The sequence below is a fragment of the Fusarium phalaenopsidis genome, assembly GCF_050370095.1.
Source record: "Fusarium phalaenopsidis strain FUZ10S chromosome Unknown contig_32332, whole genome shotgun sequence".
Classification (NCBI taxonomy): Eukaryota; Fungi; Ascomycota; class Sordariomycetes; order Hypocreales; family Nectriaceae; genus Fusarium; species Fusarium phalaenopsidis.
In genome coordinates this window covers 3,055,645-3,074,208 of record NW_028145391.1, presented here as the reverse complement: position 1 = coordinate 3,074,208, position 18,564 = coordinate 3,055,645, and the positions used below count along the sequence as shown (strand labels likewise).

The 18,564-nt window shown below is 51.6% G+C and overlaps 8 protein-coding genes across 8 annotated transcripts; 3 read left to right on the top strand and 5 right to left on the bottom strand.

The window, feature by feature from the left end:
* Window positions 1-1,463: 1,463 nt before the first annotated feature.
* LRP88_13947 (uncharacterized protein) lies at window positions 1,464-1,925 on the top strand (the record flags this gene model as incomplete). Its single annotated transcript, XM_083250303.1, has 2 exons — window positions 1,464-1,579; window positions 1,646-1,925. The coding sequence occupies 2 exons, from the start codon at window positions 1,464-1,466 to the stop codon at window positions 1,923-1,925; spliced, it is 396 nt and encodes a 131-aa protein (XP_083094637.1).
* Window positions 1,926-2,523: 598 nt separating this feature from the next.
* On the bottom strand, window positions 2,524-3,599 carry LRP88_13946 (uncharacterized protein; the record flags this gene model as incomplete). The annotated part of the gene is made up of 3 exons (XM_083250302.1): window positions 2,524-2,733; window positions 2,788-3,225; window positions 3,276-3,599. 3 exons carry the CDS (start codon window positions 3,597-3,599, stop codon window positions 2,524-2,526), a joined length of 972 nt encoding a protein of 323 aa, XP_083094636.1.
* A 1,707-nt stretch (window positions 3,600-5,306) lies between these two features.
* Window positions 5,307-8,454, bottom strand: LRP88_13945 (uncharacterized protein; the record flags this gene model as incomplete). Its single annotated transcript, XM_083250301.1, has 3 exons — window positions 5,307-5,537; window positions 5,631-6,186; window positions 6,239-8,454. 3 exons carry the CDS (start codon window positions 8,452-8,454, stop codon window positions 5,307-5,309), a joined length of 3,003 nt encoding a protein of 1,000 aa, XP_083094635.1.
* Window positions 8,455-8,717: 263 nt separating this feature from the next.
* On the bottom strand, window positions 8,718-9,650 carry LRP88_13944 (AN1-type zinc finger protein; the record flags this gene model as incomplete). The annotated part of the gene is made up of 1 exon (XM_083250300.1): window positions 8,718-9,650. The coding sequence occupies one exon, from the start codon at window positions 9,648-9,650 to the stop codon at window positions 8,718-8,720; it is 933 nt and encodes a 310-aa protein (XP_083094634.1).
* Window positions 9,651-10,211: 561 nt separating this feature from the next.
* Window positions 10,212-11,099, bottom strand: LRP88_13943 (mitochondrial 18 KDa protein-domain-containing protein; the record flags this gene model as incomplete). Its single annotated transcript, XM_083250299.1, has 2 exons — window positions 10,212-10,881; window positions 10,930-11,099. 2 exons carry the CDS (start codon window positions 11,097-11,099, stop codon window positions 10,212-10,214), a joined length of 840 nt encoding a protein of 279 aa, XP_083094633.1.
* A 759-nt stretch (window positions 11,100-11,858) lies between these two features.
* LRP88_13942 (uncharacterized protein) lies at window positions 11,859-13,105 on the bottom strand (the record flags this gene model as incomplete). Its single annotated transcript, XM_083250298.1, has 2 exons — window positions 11,859-12,541; window positions 12,724-13,105. 2 exons carry the CDS (start codon window positions 13,103-13,105, stop codon window positions 11,859-11,861), a joined length of 1,065 nt encoding a protein of 354 aa, XP_083094632.1.
* Window positions 13,106-15,270: 2,165 nt separating this feature from the next.
* LRP88_13941 (uncharacterized protein) lies at window positions 15,271-16,294 on the top strand (the record flags this gene model as incomplete). Its single annotated transcript, XM_083250297.1, has 4 exons — window positions 15,271-15,407; window positions 15,479-15,764; window positions 16,110-16,154; window positions 16,208-16,294. 4 exons carry the CDS (start codon window positions 15,271-15,273, stop codon window positions 16,292-16,294), a joined length of 555 nt encoding a protein of 184 aa, XP_083094631.1.
* A 1,667-nt stretch (window positions 16,295-17,961) lies between these two features.
* LRP88_13940 (ATP19 family protein) lies at window positions 17,962-18,307 on the top strand (the record flags this gene model as incomplete). Its single annotated transcript, XM_083250296.1, has 3 exons — window positions 17,962-18,015; window positions 18,087-18,217; window positions 18,274-18,307. 3 exons carry the CDS (start codon window positions 17,962-17,964, stop codon window positions 18,305-18,307), a joined length of 219 nt encoding a protein of 72 aa, XP_083094630.1.
* Between the last annotated feature and the right edge of the window lie 257 nt (window positions 18,308-18,564).

The following is an 18,564-nucleotide window of genomic DNA, read 5'->3' as shown; positions in this document are numbered from 1 at the left end:
CAGATGGGCGGCGGGAGGGATTGAATTCGGGTCGGAATAAGAGCAGCCGAAGGAGGGAGTGAAGGAAAGAAGAAAGAGAGCGCAAACGAAAACGAGACCTCGCCTCCTCGTCACGCACACGCACGCTCGTCGGAATCAGACTCGGGCATGGGGTTGGGTTTGTGTGGTTCGTGGGGAGGAGGAGCGAGGCCGGGATCAACAGTAGCAGTAGCAGTAGATGAGTAAAGGCGAGGGGAGCGGAAGGCGGGCGGAGGAGAGTGGGCCGGGGTCTGTGTCGCATTCAGAGTAAACATTGATGCGTCACACAGATTGATGTTGCGTCCGTCGGGTTGCACCCAACCATCAACAAACACACGTGATGGAGAATTGAAAATAGAAGAGAGAGAAATTCTACTCTTTCTTGTTTTCGGCCGAGACAAATAGTTTTAACCTGCACTCATTCTGATACAATTTCGAGACCTGAAGCACCTCCCTCCGTTGGCCCAGACGACAGGGAAGGGAATCTTACATCCTCCAGCTCCACTACAAGCAAGCAACAAACAATGGCCCTGACCTGACTCCAGCGGGCGGTCAAAAAATTTGATGGGGTCCATGGGGTCCCTGCGCGGGCGGCGTCGGTCGTCAGCGGGAACTCCCTTCTCTTTCAGCGCCTGATGAGGGCTGAATCTTAGGTTGGGGCGCCCCCCGCCCGCTCCCAGCCCCGGCACTAAAATTCCATCCATGCCCGCCCTGCATCCATCTTATCTCGACGCGTTCAGTTCATTCATGCATTGGACATCACGCGTTCAGCCACTTTGTTCTCGTCAATGGCTGAAACTTGATGTTGTAGTTATGCATGATTTTTAAAAATTAGCGAGGCTTGTCTCGTGTGCCCATCCCATCTATTGTACTTGGACCGTTGGTAGCCTTGAAGACATCACAGATAGACTGGTCACAGATGTAAAGAGTAATACTATTATGTCGAGCTTTATACCAGTCTCATGCAAGATGATCGCAAAGGGACTATCACATGTGGCTAGCAAGATGATGAGGAGAGTACATATACACAAACATAGGTACTGACCGAGACACATCTAGATGGCTCTCTGATTTGCCATTCAAGGTCATATCGACAAATAATAATGGAAAAGAATCATGCCGATGTTAGAACATAGTGAAAAATCCATCTTGAAACATATTAATTAGTACACGCTTTGTTTCTTGCTCGTTCCTATCCCATCCATGCTCACTCTACCTACTCTGTACCCTCACACTATATGATCTCCCCTTACCCACCACGTTGCTAATAATAGCCCCTCACTCTTGGCGAGCGTCGCGCTTTCACGTGGAACGAACCCCACGTCGCGTCTACCGACGTCACATCAACTCCAAAATCCACCATCTCAAGGACTACACTCGGCTCTAGAGCTCTAGCTCACATCAAATACCCCGTGTACACAAGGCTGACCAGAAAATACGTCGCCATGTCTAGCCAATCTCGCGGGATCACCGTTCAACATACACCCTCTGAGACAAACTACCGTCTCATCGAGCTACCCCCAGAGCTTCAGTCCCTCCTTGAATCCGACTCTGCTTCCATGTAAGTAGACCTACAAATTTCTCACTTCATTTGCCGTTTCCAATAATCCATGCTAATTCTTTCAAGCCTGACACTGGAATCATCCGACACTTCTGCTCTTCTTAAAACACCCTCCAAGACATATGCTCTGCGTCAAAAGAACACCTCCAATGCCCTCATGCTCCTCTCCCCCACACCTTCGACTCCGGAGAACCCAGAGCAGGGCATCTCTATAGTATCCACCATACGAGAAACTGTAGAACTGGAAGTAGTTCCGGATAAAACCGCTGGAACTTCAGGCGGAGCTACCAAGAGTCTAGGGGGGGCCAAGGGAAAGTGGCATGAACGATTTGGGAGAAACAGGTAGCAGACGCCTAACTTGGGACCTGTAAGATGAAATTCACAAGAAATTGGAGATAGCACGGCGTTGGGGTCAAAAAAGTGATTAACCAGCAACTCTTACATGCGCATCGCCGGCGCCCTTTCCCTAAAAACAACCTGCCCATCCCTTTTGTTCCCTTTCTGCGATGAGAGCAAATTAAGACACCCAAAAGAAGCCAACTTTCTACTGCGCCTTTACGCCGTTTTCCTGACGTGCGAATCCCTCAGGCGCGAATCACTTCCGATGACCAACCATGCCATGCCGCTTCTAGGTACCTTGAGAGTACGTAAATGAGCGACATGAGAAAACGAAAGAAAAAAAAAAAAAAAAAACACCTTTCGTGTCTGAGACAAACCGAGATCTGTCAACGAGACGATGGAAAGTTAGTGTCGACTTCTTACTGGGAAGCCTGTCCCATGTTGAACCCGGCTCCAAAAGGATTCGGGGTTTCACCTGCTTCATTCTGGCCCTGGTCCAGCTGAATGCGAGGAGCATACTGCCCGTGGCCTTGACCGTTGACGTTGGCTTGTACCAGAGGCCCCTGCGAGAGGTTTCTCTGGCCAGACTACTGCTGCTGATAGTTCTACTGCTGAACTCCCTGGGCATCCTTTTCGACGGCGGCCTCCTTTTCGATACGATCGAGTGCTTTGATGTGCTCCACGCTGAGGAACTTGGCACGTTCGCCGACAGAGAAGCCGGCACTACAGCCCTCGATGGACATGCACCGGAGCTCGTGCTTGGACTGAGAAATCTGGGTCTCAGCATTTGTCGCGCAGCACTTGGGACAAAACAGCTGGATACAACTCGTCAGACGCGGATGGCGGAGGCGGAAGGGACCGTGACTTACATGTGGCTGCTCTCCGTCGCAGTGGATGAGGCGGTTCAAAGGGTTCTCGGCGAAGCAGCCCTCGCACTCGGAAACTTGGCCGCTGGCCATGGCCTGTTGGAGACTCAGGGCATCTCTGCGTCTGATACTGAGCATGGATAGTCTGAGACTCTGTTGTCCCTTCACTAGTCTGGACAAGGCGAGTTCTGGGATGAGATAGCCCTCAGTGGCATCTTGGGTCGAACGCAGGGTGACAAAAAGAGTCTTGTCCTCGTACCGTTTGTCGAGAGGTGAGGGATATTTCTTTGGGGTCCATGGAAGTGGTGCGCCATGAAACATGTTGTTGGCAGCAATCTCCAAGATTGCAATGTAGGCCGGGTAGAGGTGGTTTTTGCGGTTCGACAAAATCTCCACAAGGCTCTTCATGGGGACGTATGGAAAATCCCCGGCGAGCATCGTCTTTCTAGATCGGAAGTTAGCCCCTAGGTCAAGCGGATAATAAAAGGTACTTGCGTCAGTTCGAAGCCGGGACTACCAGGGCTTTCCGCTGGCCGATTGGGGTCGGTGTATACGCGTTGCTTCTGTATCCACCCGTTCATCCCTTCCGCCGATCCTTCTTTGAGCGTAGATATGACTTCTGTCTGCTCCTTGGTATACGCTTCCCCCAAGTTCTGTCGCTCGAGGACGTAGTTAATGACCTGCTCAGCCTTGTGGTCCAGGGGACCAACGATCGAGGCGAGGAATTTGAGACAGATGTCAGGGAAACGATTCAGGACCTGCTGAACACAAGCCCGCTTCTCAGCATCAAGCGGCTCGCGTCCTTCGGTCTCCATCGTTCCTGATTCTGGTTAGTTTTCTCGAAGAGATGCTAGATACCTAGAGGCATGATATGAGAAGAGTGATGATTGCTTACCGATTATGTCGAACGCTCCCGACGTTCGACAAGCGCGCGTTTGTGGGTAAAGGGGAGAGTGTTTAGGCTGAAGTATTTTGTGGGAGGGAAGATTTGGTGGCGATGGAAGATAAACAACCAGTGTGGTTGTGTGAAGCCAGGCGGGGACTCACTCAGTGACGGATGCCTGGGCAGCAACCTGGATAGCTTGGAGGGGCTTTTCTTCCAGTGTAGTGGGAGCTACTGGCAGAATGCTAAGCGGTAGGGTTCAGTGGGTTCAGAAGGGGATGGGAATCTGAAGCTCAGGTGAGGAAGACCTGACAGTGCTCGACAATAGGAGCAGTGTTGGTTGCCCCGTGGATAGTTAGCTGGCAGTGCCAACGGCCGGCATAGGGAACAGCGTATGCTAGGTGAGAGTGCCCTGAAATCAAAAATGGAGAAATGTCAGGGCGAGGGTTGCCTGAGGGAGGATAAGAAAACAAGGGTCATTTTGGGCCAGTAGAGAATAATGTGGTTGATCCCCGTATCGTGATGGACCCGAGTGATGCGTACAATGACGCCCCAAAATGGATCGTGGGCGTTTCTTGCAGGACGACGAGGGACTTTGTTGCACTTGATCCTCACAGGGGCTTTTTATACATATCCAGGAGCAATAGTTGATCTTCAGCGTTGAGAATCACTTTCAGACATGCCTCTTTAACGTGGCTGCACCCGAGTGCGCAAAGCAACTCGGTGATGTACAAAATAAAGGGGTGCAAAATGGATGGCAGACTGTCGGGACGGACACGAAGAAAGAACACTAAAGAGGAGGGGCTAATTTTTAGAGATTGTTACGGCCTTGATGATGGCGATGATGATGTTGATTTGTTCTTGGTGTTGAAGCGTAGCAAAGTACAGTGACTTTTTCCTCTCTCCCCAAAACGTCGGGCCATGCAGGTACGACCCCTATTTCCTTCCCTCCCTCTTCTCCATCCATCTTCGCTTCACGTTGCATCCTTAGCATGGCAGGTACTCGTCAAATCGGTTGGCTTTGTTGGTCGAGAGAAGGCTGCTTCTTGCCCGATCGCTGGGCTTCAGCATGGGGGGTCGAGTCAGGGGGCGAACCGATAGTGGGAAAAAGAATCAAAATCAAGAAATCTTCTATAACAAAAAGTGTCAGCACAGTGCACAGTAGATATCGAGAATCAACCTCATGTGGATAGAAAGCAGGAAAAGGTGGTGGTGGTCTGGCGATACCGCTGGAGATGCCCTGCGGTCAAGTCCACGGCACACCCGCGCCAGGGACGAGGCGCACTATTTTCAGGGCCAAACGGAGCCTCAGTCGCATCCCCGTCACTCTTGGATCGGCCAGTGATCTATTCTGCAGATGTTGACAACTCGAGAACCGGTATGGGATTCACGGGGTGGATTGTGGATGGGGTAAGGGGGCGGCTCTAAACTCCGGCTTCTGTTATCCTCGCAGGTAGTATGAGTAACACGCAGGTAATTATCGACTCTAACCTCAGGGAGTCAAATAAAAATGCCTCCGGGGTCAGATGGCACCAGCAAGAAATCACCCAAAGGAGGCGTGCATAGGCAGTGGACCTCCTACAGCCGCAGCCCCTCCTTAACATGACCCAAAACACCTTTCCAATACCCCAAAGCAGATCTATTCATCGTCCTCAGATTCAGCATACGAATCTGCGACTTCGTCATCATACCCCTCGTCCTCGCCCTCTTCATTATACGAAACCACCTTACGCCCACTCCGCGTCGACCGTCGAGTTGCCGGCCGAGAAGAAACCTGCTTCTTCTCCACCTGTTTCCTTGGCCGTCCTCGAGGCCGCGAGGTTCGCTGCGGCGGCTCAGATTCTGCCTCGGATTCTACCTCGGCCTCTGGCTGAGGTTGTGGAGCTTCAGGCTCTTGAGGCTCAGAAGACTCTTTCTCAGCAGGTTCTGGATCAACATGTTCTGGCTCAGCATCAACTTGCACCGGCCCATCGACCTCCATCACCAACCCACCATCCTCCTCATCGTCCTCATCTACAGCAGGAAAGAAGGCAGAGGTATGATGTGCCGGCTCCTCTGCTTCTTCCTCTTCCTCTTCATAACCTTCTGGCAGGAAACCACCAGCCATTTCTTCATCATGAACATGCGGTTGCTTCCTGATACTCGTCGCATCTCGAGCATGTCCAAACACCGAAACCTGGTCGTCAATCTCTCCGTACTCTTGTCGAATCCTCTCCGCAATACGCATCCCCATGAGAAATCTACGCCACTGGGCCAATGCTGCCTTTCTCCGCTTCTCATCTTCCTTTCGTACACGTTCCGCTTCGTCCTTCTCGAGCTCTACCATAACCGTTTCGTGATTCTCTTCGGCAATGACGACGCCCTGGATGACGGGGACGGCCATCCGGTGGCCAAATTCAAAGTCTACAACTGCTTCGGCGTAGTCGATCTGGAGTCTTTTACAGACACGCATCGCGCCGCGGTATGGTACGTGTACAGCCCCCTGTGGGCACATGTGCTCAACAAACAAGTCGATGTTACTAGCTCCCTGTTAGTACCCCTGAAAAGAAAAGTAAGAGAAGGATTGCATACCCGTATTCATTCTTGGGAATAATGCCGTCCTTGATTGGCGGCGGAATGATCCAGTCAGTTTGTTCGTGACTGTATAGTCCTTGTAGAACCTTCTCTCCTGTAGCAGCCTCGGCCTCCATGATTTCGCGACGACGATTGATGGTTGCTGCGCGGTAAGGTACTCTCTTGAGAGGCTGTTCCCCAGCGATTGGCGCTCTGCCCTGTTTGTGCCATGTCTCGGCGCTCTTCACATTCAGGACATCGCTGCGGAGGAAGACATCTTCCTCCTCGATCTTGCCGCCCTTGCCCTTGCTCTTGAAGATTTTGACTGGCTTGGCCCCAGCCTTGAGGGCCTCCTCGCGCTTGAGATGTCGTTCCAGGACAAATTCTTTGGACTGCTTGTAGTATTGCAATGTCTCCTTGCCTTCTTTGACTTCCTTCTTCTCTGGCTTGGCAATCTTTAGGTCTGTGGCGTCTTCCATCTCGTCGACTTCTGTGATTGGGTGCCTCTTGGTGCCGCGGCGATATCCAGATATTGCAGTCTTGAACCAGTCAAACTTTTCGTACCGCTTCACCTTTCCATGGCGGTTGTAAATCGGAACCTTCTCTGGCATCATTCTCACCCCCTTGGTACGCCCCGGAAGTACATTTCGTTTGAGGTATCTGACGGTAACATCCTTGGCTGTTCCGTCTTGGGAGTGTCCAACAATGTATGCCATGATCTGGCGAGCCTTGTCGGCTTTGGCTCCACGGGGCTCCAACGACTCGATGAGGCCTCTGCTTGTTGCGACAATATTCCTGGCTATAGCATCAACGGGAAGGTATGTGTTAGTGACAGGGGAGAGGACCTCTGTCCAGTAGTGTGGATAGTCCATGTCTCGGTCAAACTGTTTCGTAGGAACAGGTATATTTCGGGGGGTGGTTTCCATTTCAACCACTGACTCGTCATCGGTGTCCTTGTACTCAAGCTCCAGCTCATCAGAATCACTCACGATTTCTGTTTTGGGCGTTGACTTTCTGGTCGCTTTCTTCGCTTTCTTGCTTGTCGCTTTTGTAGTTGGCTTCGTCTCGCTCGCACCCTTTGCTCCTTTCTTCTTGCTCGATGTCGATTTCTTCTGACCCAATTTGCCGTCCTTTTCGGGCTCGGCATCTTCAAACTTGTTCCAGCCAAATCCAAGAGTAGGGAGGTTCGCAACCATTCGTGCTTCCAAGCCCAATCCTCTGAGGAGGGCAGTGAATAGCTGGGCTCCAACGTCTCGACTTCCCGTACAAGCTCGAGCACATTCCCGGAAGCCCTCCAGATCCTCTATCTTCTCCCCAAATTGCTCGGGATCATGAGGCTCGGCCTTGTGAGCCTTGGTAAGCCGGTCCAGCCGCTCAAGAGACATGTATCCCCATTTCCTCAGGCCGGGTGCTGATACGCGGAATCTCTGCCTCCACCAAGATGTCAGTACCCGCATAAGTCGGAAGAGCGGATCTCCGTGGCTCATATCGACAGCCCCTTCTTCAAGCTTCTGTGCCTCAACGCCCCAATCTCGTGACTGTCTGGCTTGAGCTTTCTTTCCCTTTTCTTTTGTCTTGGGATTTTCCTTTGTCGTCTTCTTGGGAGGTGGCTTCTCAAGACCGCTGTTGCGCCTCCACCGGTCCACCTCATCCCATAATCTGGGTGGAAGATGAGAAATCATCGTAGCCTGAACTTCGGGATCGCAGAGCCAAGAGTTCCGGACGGCGTTGTGCCATAGCAGTAATAAGACATGAACGCAATGCGTAGCATGTCGGACCTTTCTCTCTCGTTTTGATGGTCCCTTCTTGTCAAAGGCATTCGTCAGTGAGATTCGAGTATCTCTAGTGAGAGTCAACTCCAAATCTCCAGATGGTACTGGAGCATCCGGTGCCGGTGCAGCTGGTGCCTCGACATCCTCGAACTCGATGTCCTCGTCTGTGGAGTCCTCTTCGTCTTTGTCTTCCGGATCCTTCGGTGGGACTACGTCCTCGAATTCATCATCCGAAAGCGATGTCAAAGAGCTTCCATCATCATCGCTATCGTTGTCCGCAAAACCATGCAGAACTGAGTTCGAGTTCTTTGACGACAGAGGTGTCGAAGTCGCATCTAGGTCGTCATATAGGGTTGCTTTGCGCCGAGATGAGCCATCCTTGCTTCTTGCTGATTTTGATGGCCTTGACTCTCCTGAGGGCGATGACTCGCGCAATCTCTTGCGCGGTACAACAGGAGGCATCCTATCTTTGGGATGTGAGTGGTTGCATTATTTGGCGTTCAGTGACAAAGAAAGTCAGGTACTGACACGAAAGCACGTGATCGAATTAGGAGAAATGCAATTAAGCGCAACGCCTGCGCGGACTATCATGGGAATCCAAGAGCCCAAATATGTACATCGTCAAATCAATCTATCTGCTGTATGATATCCTGGTATCATAACTTTCATGCCCACAACGCCAGGCCATGCTTCTCTATCACATGACAAACTTCTCAGAATCAAGCTCACGCCTCAATCAAATCCGGTGTAGCAGGCCCAACGCCCCTTAACAAAACCACCGTGTTCCCGCTCTGTAGCGCCGTGCCAACCTTTTCGTTGAACTCTAGGATCCTACCGCCCTCGACGTGGAACACCCGCAGCTTGTCCTTTTCGTCGGAGCTCTGGTTGTTGATGTTCTGCACCTGCAGGCTCCTGGCTGCAGCGTCGAGGACCCGACCAACCACCCAGTCCTTGTTGTAGAAGAATTCGCCCTTGGGGAACTTGGCCTTTGCCGTCTCCGCCTCCGCCTCCACGTAGATGTACACCCGCTTCTCCATTGGAACCTTGTCGTCGCCCTTGGCTGTCTTCTTGAGTTTGTTGACAGCGACTAGCCGGGCTGAGGCAGAAGTTGGCTTTGGCTTGGGGAGTGCCCGGCTTGCTTGCTCTTTCTTGGCCGTACCCCAGGCGCGGAACCTATCGAATGCCGACTTTGTTTTTTGGGCGACATCAAACTGTACTGGGCGGGCCCCGATAGGTACGAGATTCTTGCAGTCGTGGTCCTCCCCGAGTCGGTGCTTCAGGCAGTAGTCTCGATTACAAGTCTGACAGTGTACCCCCGGCGTCAACGAGGTTCCAATCGTCGTCTTGCATTCTGGCGACGCGCATGGCTTCTGAGAAATCTTATCCCGTAGAACCCTGCCCTGACCGATGGATGGCTGTGCCAGCTGCTTGAGTCGCTTGCGCTCTGCCCAAGCACCAGCATCTGTACATTTGTGCGAGGTCTCGGATCGGTGGTCGAGGCAAAAGGTCTTTCGGCAGGACTGGCAGAAGAAGGGGAGGAAGTCGAGCTGGTTGCAGTATTCGTATTCGCAGTGCTTGCCGATCAGAGTGGCATCGTTCTTGTCGTCCATCTCGACGTAGCTCGTGTCTGGAGCTTCTGGTGTTGATGATGACGCCATGATGAAGGTATACCGCGTTTAAAAAGGTCGAAGCGATCGCGCGAGGTCTAGGCAGAGGTATTGTCGCAAGTTTGGTTGGGACGATGACAGATGTTAAGGAGGCGGCGAGGAAGCGTCTGGAAGGGTCCGTGTCTAGCCAAGGCTGGCGGATTACGAACGAGTGAGGAATCGCCACAGGTGAATCGTGTTCGGAGGGAGTCGCAAGGTGCTTACTCGGTGTAATGCGTATATGTGTTTGTAAGTAGGAAAAGTAACTCGTGACTTTTCTCGTCAGGAGGAGAATCGGAGGCCTGCTTAATGTATTGGAAGCACAGCCACGCCCAAGACTTTGGATCCATGCATCCATCCATCTTGGCAGATCGCGGGGTGATTTGCACCCCACTCAGAGCTGCACCCTCAACCACCAGAGCAACTCGATATAAGGCAGACAACGCTCGATCTATTTCGAAGCGACTTTCGCATCATCCATCTATTCTGTTCTGTTATATCGTACATAAATCATGAGTTGAGCGCCTTCTACCTCCCGTAACGCCTAGTTCAGTTTCCAGGGAACAACTTGTGTTACAGCTCCTTTTCCTTGATTGGCTTCTTTGCCAATAGCTCCTCACGGCCCGTTGCAGGCGCATTGCCGACAGCGCCCTTTCCGCCATACATCTCGAAGCCCTTGTGGAATGCCCACTCAACTGCATTCTCGACTGGCTCGTCAAACATGGCAGGGAGGAAGGGGACGACGGCGAGACCCAGGCCAATAGGGGCCCATGTTCGAATCATCTTGTTCTTCATGTCCTTCATGGCCCGACCAGAGTACCTCACAACGCTATGAATCGTGAAAGCGGGCAGACCCATGCTGGCGACACTCTGGAAGATTGCGCGCTGCACCATGACGGTGCGGTAGTCTTCCAGAGGGGACACCTCGCTAGGCTTGACGACGCGCGTCTCGATAGCAGGCAGACCTGTGATCTTTTCTTGCCGTGCCGTGAGCTGTATAGTCGGGTCACGCACCCGCTGGTTGTGCCAGTAGGCCTTGTAGCCTTCATACGAGACGTCGCCGAGAAGGTACATCCAAGACACACCATAGGCGCCGCGAACGAGGTTGGGGTGAGCTACCGGCCGGAAGGACTCGCCAATGTCAGAGGTGTATGCGACATATCGATGCGCAGAGAGGAGGATGGTCCGGAGTCGCGCAGCATAAGCCGCATATCGAAGGTTTGAGTCTGTGGAATCAGAGGCACTATATCCAGTCAACAAGTGTCCAGTCCATCGAATGCGAACAACGTACTAGCCCTCGGTAACCACGTTCATGTCTTGGCCCGCATGGTCGACGAACCGCTGCAGCGTCTTGGGGAGCTGCTCTGTCGCGGGGAGTTTTTCGGCAATTGATTCCTTGACTTGAGACGTCTCCTTCTTCTCCTCCGACTTGGAGTCTTGGGATTTTCCCCACCAAAGCATCGCAAGAGTCGAGAAATCTGAGTGTGTTGCTTAATGGAAGAAAAAGGTCAACCTTGGAACCGGCTGCGCGGAAGTCGCTTACATTTTGAGTACCGACCCGCCACTACCGATGCAGGAAAATCCCGGTTGGTGCAATACGTCACTATCCGCCTTAGACTTGACCGGATTGATAAGAGCTTGATCGCTATCGGTCCGTACAAGTGGACACGAGTTTCTCGGGAGCGAACTCAATCGACCTACCGAGGTACCTGCGCTAACGATCTAAACTGGAGGTTAAAGCCGTCTAAGCATAGCAATACAAGAGCTCTGTTTTCTATCTGTTGCTTCAAGTTGGTCCAGGTTGTACTTGGGTAGATGAACAAGGAACTTCTAGTGGGGATACTGCGCCCTCCATGGATCCAGCAAGTTAACTAACCAGTCAAGAGCTTGCATCCTACCTAGATACCTTGGCATTTGTTCCACTCGGTTTCTGTAATCTTTAATAACACCTCCTCCATATGCCATTGTTATGGCGCCATGACAGACAACTCTACCAACGGGACTGACCAGGTCAATCTGCCCTCCCATCATAACTTCCAGGCTTTCAGGCTTGAACAAGTCGGTTCTCAACCGAACCCCTGTTAGTCTGCTTCATAGAGTTCCACTCCCCTCCATTGTCTGCCAGTCCTGGTCAATTTATGTCACTCCTTCTGCTCTTCATAACTCGATTTTCAATTAGGGTCAGATTAGTCACCTCCGGAGCGTCGATTTATTTGGTACTCATACAAATGCCACTCGACCCTCTACAGAATCCAGCACCTGGACCCCTTTCAGTCCCTCCATATCATCTGGGGAAACCTCCCCAATCTCCACCTCAACCTCCTCCTCTTCGGCCTCTTTTTCATCTTGAAGGAACCCCTGTCTGTGCTGATACTCGCCCGTTTTGAGCCTTTTCTCCTTCCTCCACCCCTTAGGCGTGATCTTCATCAGCTGATACGCAAAAACGATATCACTATCCGACTCAAACTCATCCACGATCCTCTCCTTCTTCGTTGCAGCGGCATTGGCTTTGATCCCAATGCTTGCTTCCTGGCTAATCTCTCCCCCACCCTCAAATTCGATGGAAGCGGAAGAGCTTTGTTCACCCTCTAGCTTGAACCCCTTGGCGATTTTGATACCCGTCACCATGTATACAGGGCTGCAGAGAAGGCTATCGAGACGCATATACTCTCGCACGAGAGGATCGTTGCAACGGGCTTTGATCTCTTCGGGAGATGGGTCCTCGGAGAGATAGATGGTCTCTAGAGACTCCATCGTGAACCTGCCATTCTTAAGGCGTTCCTGCTGAGCAGTAGTGCCAAGGCGAATCTTCTCTAGAAAAGCACCCCAAAGGGTGAGGCTCTTTGTCGTGGCAGTCGAGAGAGAGAGAGGCGCCAATGTCTTTCGAGGGATGATGTCGTAGACTGGGGATGATTGGTCGCCTTTGTCAGGAACAAGTGAGGCTTCAGAGGGTTCCTAATGATGTTGCCGATGGCAATCCTCCCGCCGGGGGGATTCCAGTTGGGAGAAAGGAAGTAGGTAGGGTTTTGAACGTTACTCATCGTGGATATGTGATTGCTTCAATAGCCACCCCTCCAACAGTGACTTCTTGGGGTTATGAATTCGTTGAGAAGGAATCCGAAGATGGCCTCCGCGGAGGCCTTATCAACCCTGGAGGACTTCAGTGAGGCGCAGCGACACGGTCTCCATATCGAGTCATCAACTAGGTTGTCCAGCATGTCCAAGATATCCTCCAGGGCGATGTTGGCCTCCGCACAGTCACTTTTGGGCAAGTCAGTGGCTGCCCACTCAATCGAGAAGCTGTTGCGAAGCCTGGTAAACTCGAATCGTAGGCTCACTACCGAATTGGTCAGGGCCAGCATCACATCTTCCAGAGCCTTGTCTCGATCTGGGGCCGGGGGCAGCGACGCAACGAAGGCCGGGGCGGTAGCAAAGAAGATGTCGACATTTCGTTGATTCAGGCGCATCGTTAACAAGGGACATTGTTCGCAAGGCGCAATAAATCCCTTCGCTGGCCACCTAGCTCAAGACGGAGGTGAAGATGATACCGTTGGCAAGTTCTTTACAACAAATCGCGAACGAGGCTGCCCCCAAGCGCGACGCGCAATTGCCTGATACATGAGGCTCCCATGCATGTTCTCAAGGCTCGTCTGCCAAAGCCGGAGCCTGATTTAGGAAATGCTCATCTTACCCAACAAGCGGGGCATTCATTGATGCGGTTATTTACAACCATCCGTTTAACTGCTCTCTTGACCAGTCTGGGTATTTGACCTCGCCCTTTCATAGGTACTGTACCATGGTCAAGCTGTCTAAGATGAACGATGAGCTCAATACTACCCGACCAAAACTCATCGGAACCAATCTACCACGCCTCACGGGTTTGTCTGGCCTTATTCGACGAGTAAGTGACTGATATGTCTCTCTCTGAACAATCACTTGACCTAGTTGGGGAGTTGCGTGGCGAGTTCAAGACATGGGCAGCTTACATAGGAGCATTTGCGGTGCCGAGGGCGTCACTAGATGCCCGACTCATTTCTCACAGTGACATTAGAGATATGGTACTGGATCTCATCATGGTACTTGAGCAAAACTTGAAATGGGGTTCGTACTGCTAGCATCCTCACTTATAGCGCAAAGGTTGTCTCATCTATCAAACAGCAAGGAAGACCCAGCTAGAGGAAAGGGGTCAAGCCGAGGAAAAGGCTGATATTTCTTTGGGTTTGCCTGTCGCCAAGTCTACCATAGAGCGGCTCTTCATCCTTGCTGTCTCAATCCGACGATCTGCTCGACAAACAGCCGGCGTGAGCCACACGCCCCATGGCAGTGGAAATGCTGATTCTTCTTGCTTGCTATTGCTTTAGACTCGATATCCCAACGCCCGAAAGAGTTTACCTGAATAACTTGTTCAATCCGTCCATGCTCGGGGGGCGTATCTATAGTATCTTCGATCGCATAATCGAAAACTCGCTTATGAACGGGAATCCTTAACTCACCTATGTGAAGATCCGATGGAAGAAGACGTTGAGCCGCTGGACAACGATTTCGTACCAGCAAAGCATATTGAGAGGGGCGCAGATACCGAGCTAGAAACCGACCCTTCTTTGTTTTCGCCCTTAACGGTGATACGGCAACACAACAGGGCCATGCAGGACGTCAAGCCATCTCGCTCCCTCATCAGCACTGGTTCTACAGTGAAGGACATGAAGGGCAATGAACTTCCATACCCTCCCATGACAAAGCCAGAGTGCCTAAGTGGTCGGGGGACCTGTACGATCTGCTCCGAACCAATAGACACATTTTTCTTAACAGAGGATAGTTGGAAGTGTGTTCTACCTCCTCTTACATAGAACCACGCGAGATACTAATTTGACTCAAGAGCCCATGTTAATATAGACCTACATCCCTATATTTGCATATCTGAGCAATGTAAAGAACCCCCAAGTTCTTCTAACGGAAGCAAGACTAGGTAGAGCATATGCAAACTCGGCATACTCTAGAGTGGGCGCAGAAGATTCACACCGAAGTATGGCAATACGACATCGGACACTCGGAAACCAAATACTTTGATCAGAAGGACCGCTACTTGGATCATTTGACAAACCGGCATAATAGGCGATTTACTTCCTCCTAGATCTAAGGGCGAGTAAGACGCAATAAGAAGACTGCCACTTAAGAGCCCTTCGTATGTCCTCTCTGCGACTACATCCCCGATGATATCGAGAAAATTGTTCACGAGAAACCGTATAGCAAGTTGATGACACATATCAGGCGCCATCTCAAGTATATATCCTTGTTGTATATTAGTGTCGACTTTAGCGATAGTGAGAGCACCACTGGTTCCTCGAGCGACGATAACGAGAACAGAGTCAGCCGATCATCGCACTCACTTAATTACCTCAAAGACGTTTCGCTTTCCGATATTGCTAAAACCGAGATCATTAGCACCTCTCGAAGGGTTCAAGGGGAGGTGTTCCCAGACGATCCGCTAGATTTCGAACACTCCGATTGGAGCTTTATCCCTCGGGCATCATTGGAGACAAATTGGTACATGCTGCACAAAGGTCTTGGATCCAACCATCCTGTTCCAGAGCAGCCGCTGCATGGTCAACCTCCATTCGAGTCTCTTGCTCGGATGGAATTGCATGACAAGCAGTCAGGCAAACCCAGCGTTCAGGTGCCACTGGATCAAATGTGGCCAAGGGTCATGTCTATCTTTGACAGGTCAATCTCTTCTAGTTTCTTAGCTATCGCTATTGATTTTGGGACTGTGTAAGTATTGGTTCCAGTCTCTGCTAGACAATTCTTGAGACATTTCTAACATTTGATGTTCATCCCAACAGCTTCTCAAATGTCTCTTACGCCGTCTCTGCAGGCGGCGGCTCGATCCACGACATAGCAGGATACCCGGGCTTTCAATCTGGTCACGGCGATGCCACCCAAGTTCCCACGATTGTCGATCTCACGACAGGCTCATGGGGCTACCAAGTCAAGCCCAACATGGAGAAGCGCATCAAGTGGCTCAAGCTCCTCCTCCTCAATGAGGACGAAATCCAGTACGACGAAATTCGCAACTGGCGCATCAGGGAGGGTCGACGACTTCAGGAGCTAGGAACAACGGCCGTCGTTGTGGTATCCACGTTTCTAAGGAAGATCTGGAGCCATACGTTGGATCAATTAAAGGAGACGTTGGCAATCCGCTCGCTACCGCTGAGGGTTGCGATCACGGTTCCAGCGATCTGGCCGCCTTATGCCGAGAGAGCCATGAGGCAGGCGGCTCAAATGGCCGGAATTCTTGATAAAAGAGACGCTGGTGGGACTTTTTTGAGGCTCGTTCAAGAACCTGAGGCTGCAGGGCTACATTTTTTGCTGGGGTTGCAACCAGGTAAGAGCCCAAACGCCGACCCAAAATTACTATCACCTCTTCATGACATCATTTTCCAAGGGCCATGAGAATGCTAACCAGGCTGGTAGGAGGGTGATTCGTTTGTCGTTTGCGATGCTGGCGGCAGCTCAGTTGTGAGTCCTCACTTTCAGCCACGCAGCTTTAGATGATTCTAACTGGGTGCCAGTATGTCATCACTTACTTGATCAAATCTACTGTACCATTTCGAGTGAAGGAGTGTGTCATGGGGAGTGGTGAGTACTTCAGTCCCTAACTAACAGAGCTCGAATAGTAATAGTCTACAGGCAAGGTTGCTGGGGCGATACTCATCGACGAAAAATTCGTCCAACACTTATCGGCCAACGAGAATTCCGTGTTACAACAACTCAAGCCTGACGAGATTTGGGCTTTGATGGCGAGATGGGAAACGGCCCATAAGAGGGTTTTTGGTGCCGGCATAAGGGCACTTGACATTTGGAATGGATTGAAGGAGAAAGCACCTCTCACAATAAGCCGGCAAGTTGCCATCAGAGCCTTCACCGTATTCCTAATTAACGTTGTCCGCAGGCAGGAGATGACAATGTTCTTCCGTGAAACATGTGTCAGCATCCAGACCTTGATTGACGAGCAGCTTAGAGGAGCCCAACGGCCAAAGGTGAGCATCAATCTCTCAAGCGAGCACGACACCACAGCTAACAATCACGGTACAGTATATCTTCCTCGCTGGGGGGCTAAGTGGCTCGCCTTATATCTGTGAGAATGTGCAGAATAGGTACCCGTTTTCCAAAGTGGTCAAATCACGATTGGGGTATTTGAGTAAACTCCCTCGCCGTGTTTCAAAATTCTAATCGTTTGCAGGAGCTCAGCCATAGCTCGTGGCGCCGTTGCCAGACTCCTACGCGACGGGTCTCTCCGGCAGGTATCAATCAGCGTCGAAAACTATTTCCCCATGCTACCTGAGGTTACAGCTCGCAAATCGCGGCACAGCTACGGGGTCGCTATAAAGCGTAACATCCTAGCTCTCAGGGACTACGATCCGGAGCAAGACAAGGTAGAAATAGGTCCTGATGGCCAAAGAGCTACGACACGCCTGAGTTGGTGCGTCTTCGCAGCAAGTTCACCTCGCATCCCAACCCCATTTCCTTATCCTAACCTATCACAGGGCGACGAGCTAGACCGCTCGCCAGTCTACATAAGAGACCTCAATTACATTAGTGACCAAATACCCGAGCGGCTTGAGTTCGAGATCGTTTACAGCGTCTCTGGTACAGTACATAATCGGCCCAGCCCGGGGGTCAAGAACCTGGGTCGGGCGGAGTGCGTCTGGGACAAGTCGTTGAGGTTGAAGCGAGATAAATCGGGGCGGTACAACAAACTCACATTGGCGATGGTCTTTGAGGGGGAGCAGCCCAAGTTGCGACTCGGAAAGTTTTGAGCGAATCAGTCAATTTGGTTAAATTATTCCTGAACAGCATTGCACAACGTCGTATGTTAGGAGTGTTAAGCGAGAGAGTGGCATAGCCAATTTGTTATACTAGATGCTCCTTTATGAGAGAGTTTATTGTTGCTTATCAGTTCTCACTGAAGCCTTTACACAATGTTTCTTGAGAGGCCCAAAAAGAGGATCATGGTGAAGCTGATGGTTTCAGGTCGACTTGCAGAGGCAGAGGAGAGAGAGAAGGTACGTACCGACGGGCGTGATGTCGTGCTCAAGATCCGATCGATCCCGATAACCGATTTCTCCGAGGTATAGCCGCCGGGTCCGATCTCGAACTCGTCCTCTTTGGGGCCTGCAATTCCAGGCAGGCACGACGGAGGTCCGAATTCTCGAAACGCAGCTCGGCAAAGCCTCCATCTCAACGAGCGACACCTTAAACATCCACCCATTGCCCTCCGTCCACCACCCAATTCGCCCATCCCGGTCTCATCCACTCATTCACAATGGCTGGCGTCGCTTACTACACCATTGCCGGCAAGCAGGTCGGCGGTCACTACGTTGGTCCTCCCTCAATTGGAATCCCCCGCCAGAAGTCCTCCGAGAAACTGACCTCGAATCTCTTCCGCAGCTGGCCATGGCCTGGTTGGCCTCCCTCTACGCCGGTGTCAAGTATGCCACCTCTGGCAGCTCCAGCAAGCCCAGCGCCACCGCCGCTCCACCGATCAACGCCTCCAGCTCCGACGAGGCCGACTTCATCAAGTGCGCGAATTCAGCTTCAGGTCCGCTGGCGGTTCCCTCGGCTAACCGGAGTGCAGGAACTTCCTCGAGCAGCAGGACAAGAAGAACTAAGCGGCGGCCGGATAGAGGACGACGGTCTTGCGGTTTTGCGGACGCGGTGTATATTTATCAGTCATGGAGACATGAGCTGTTCATCGAGCCGGACAGCCGATTTCAGATACCAACAAAAGCCGAGTCAGCCATTGGCGGCATAACGATGTCAGAATTTCCATCAGCTTCATTGCAGTGACTTTTGAGAATGTGTCTACCCGATAATCTGCTACCGCCAATGTCAGACAGTTTGCGTTATGCTCCACAGATTGTTCTCG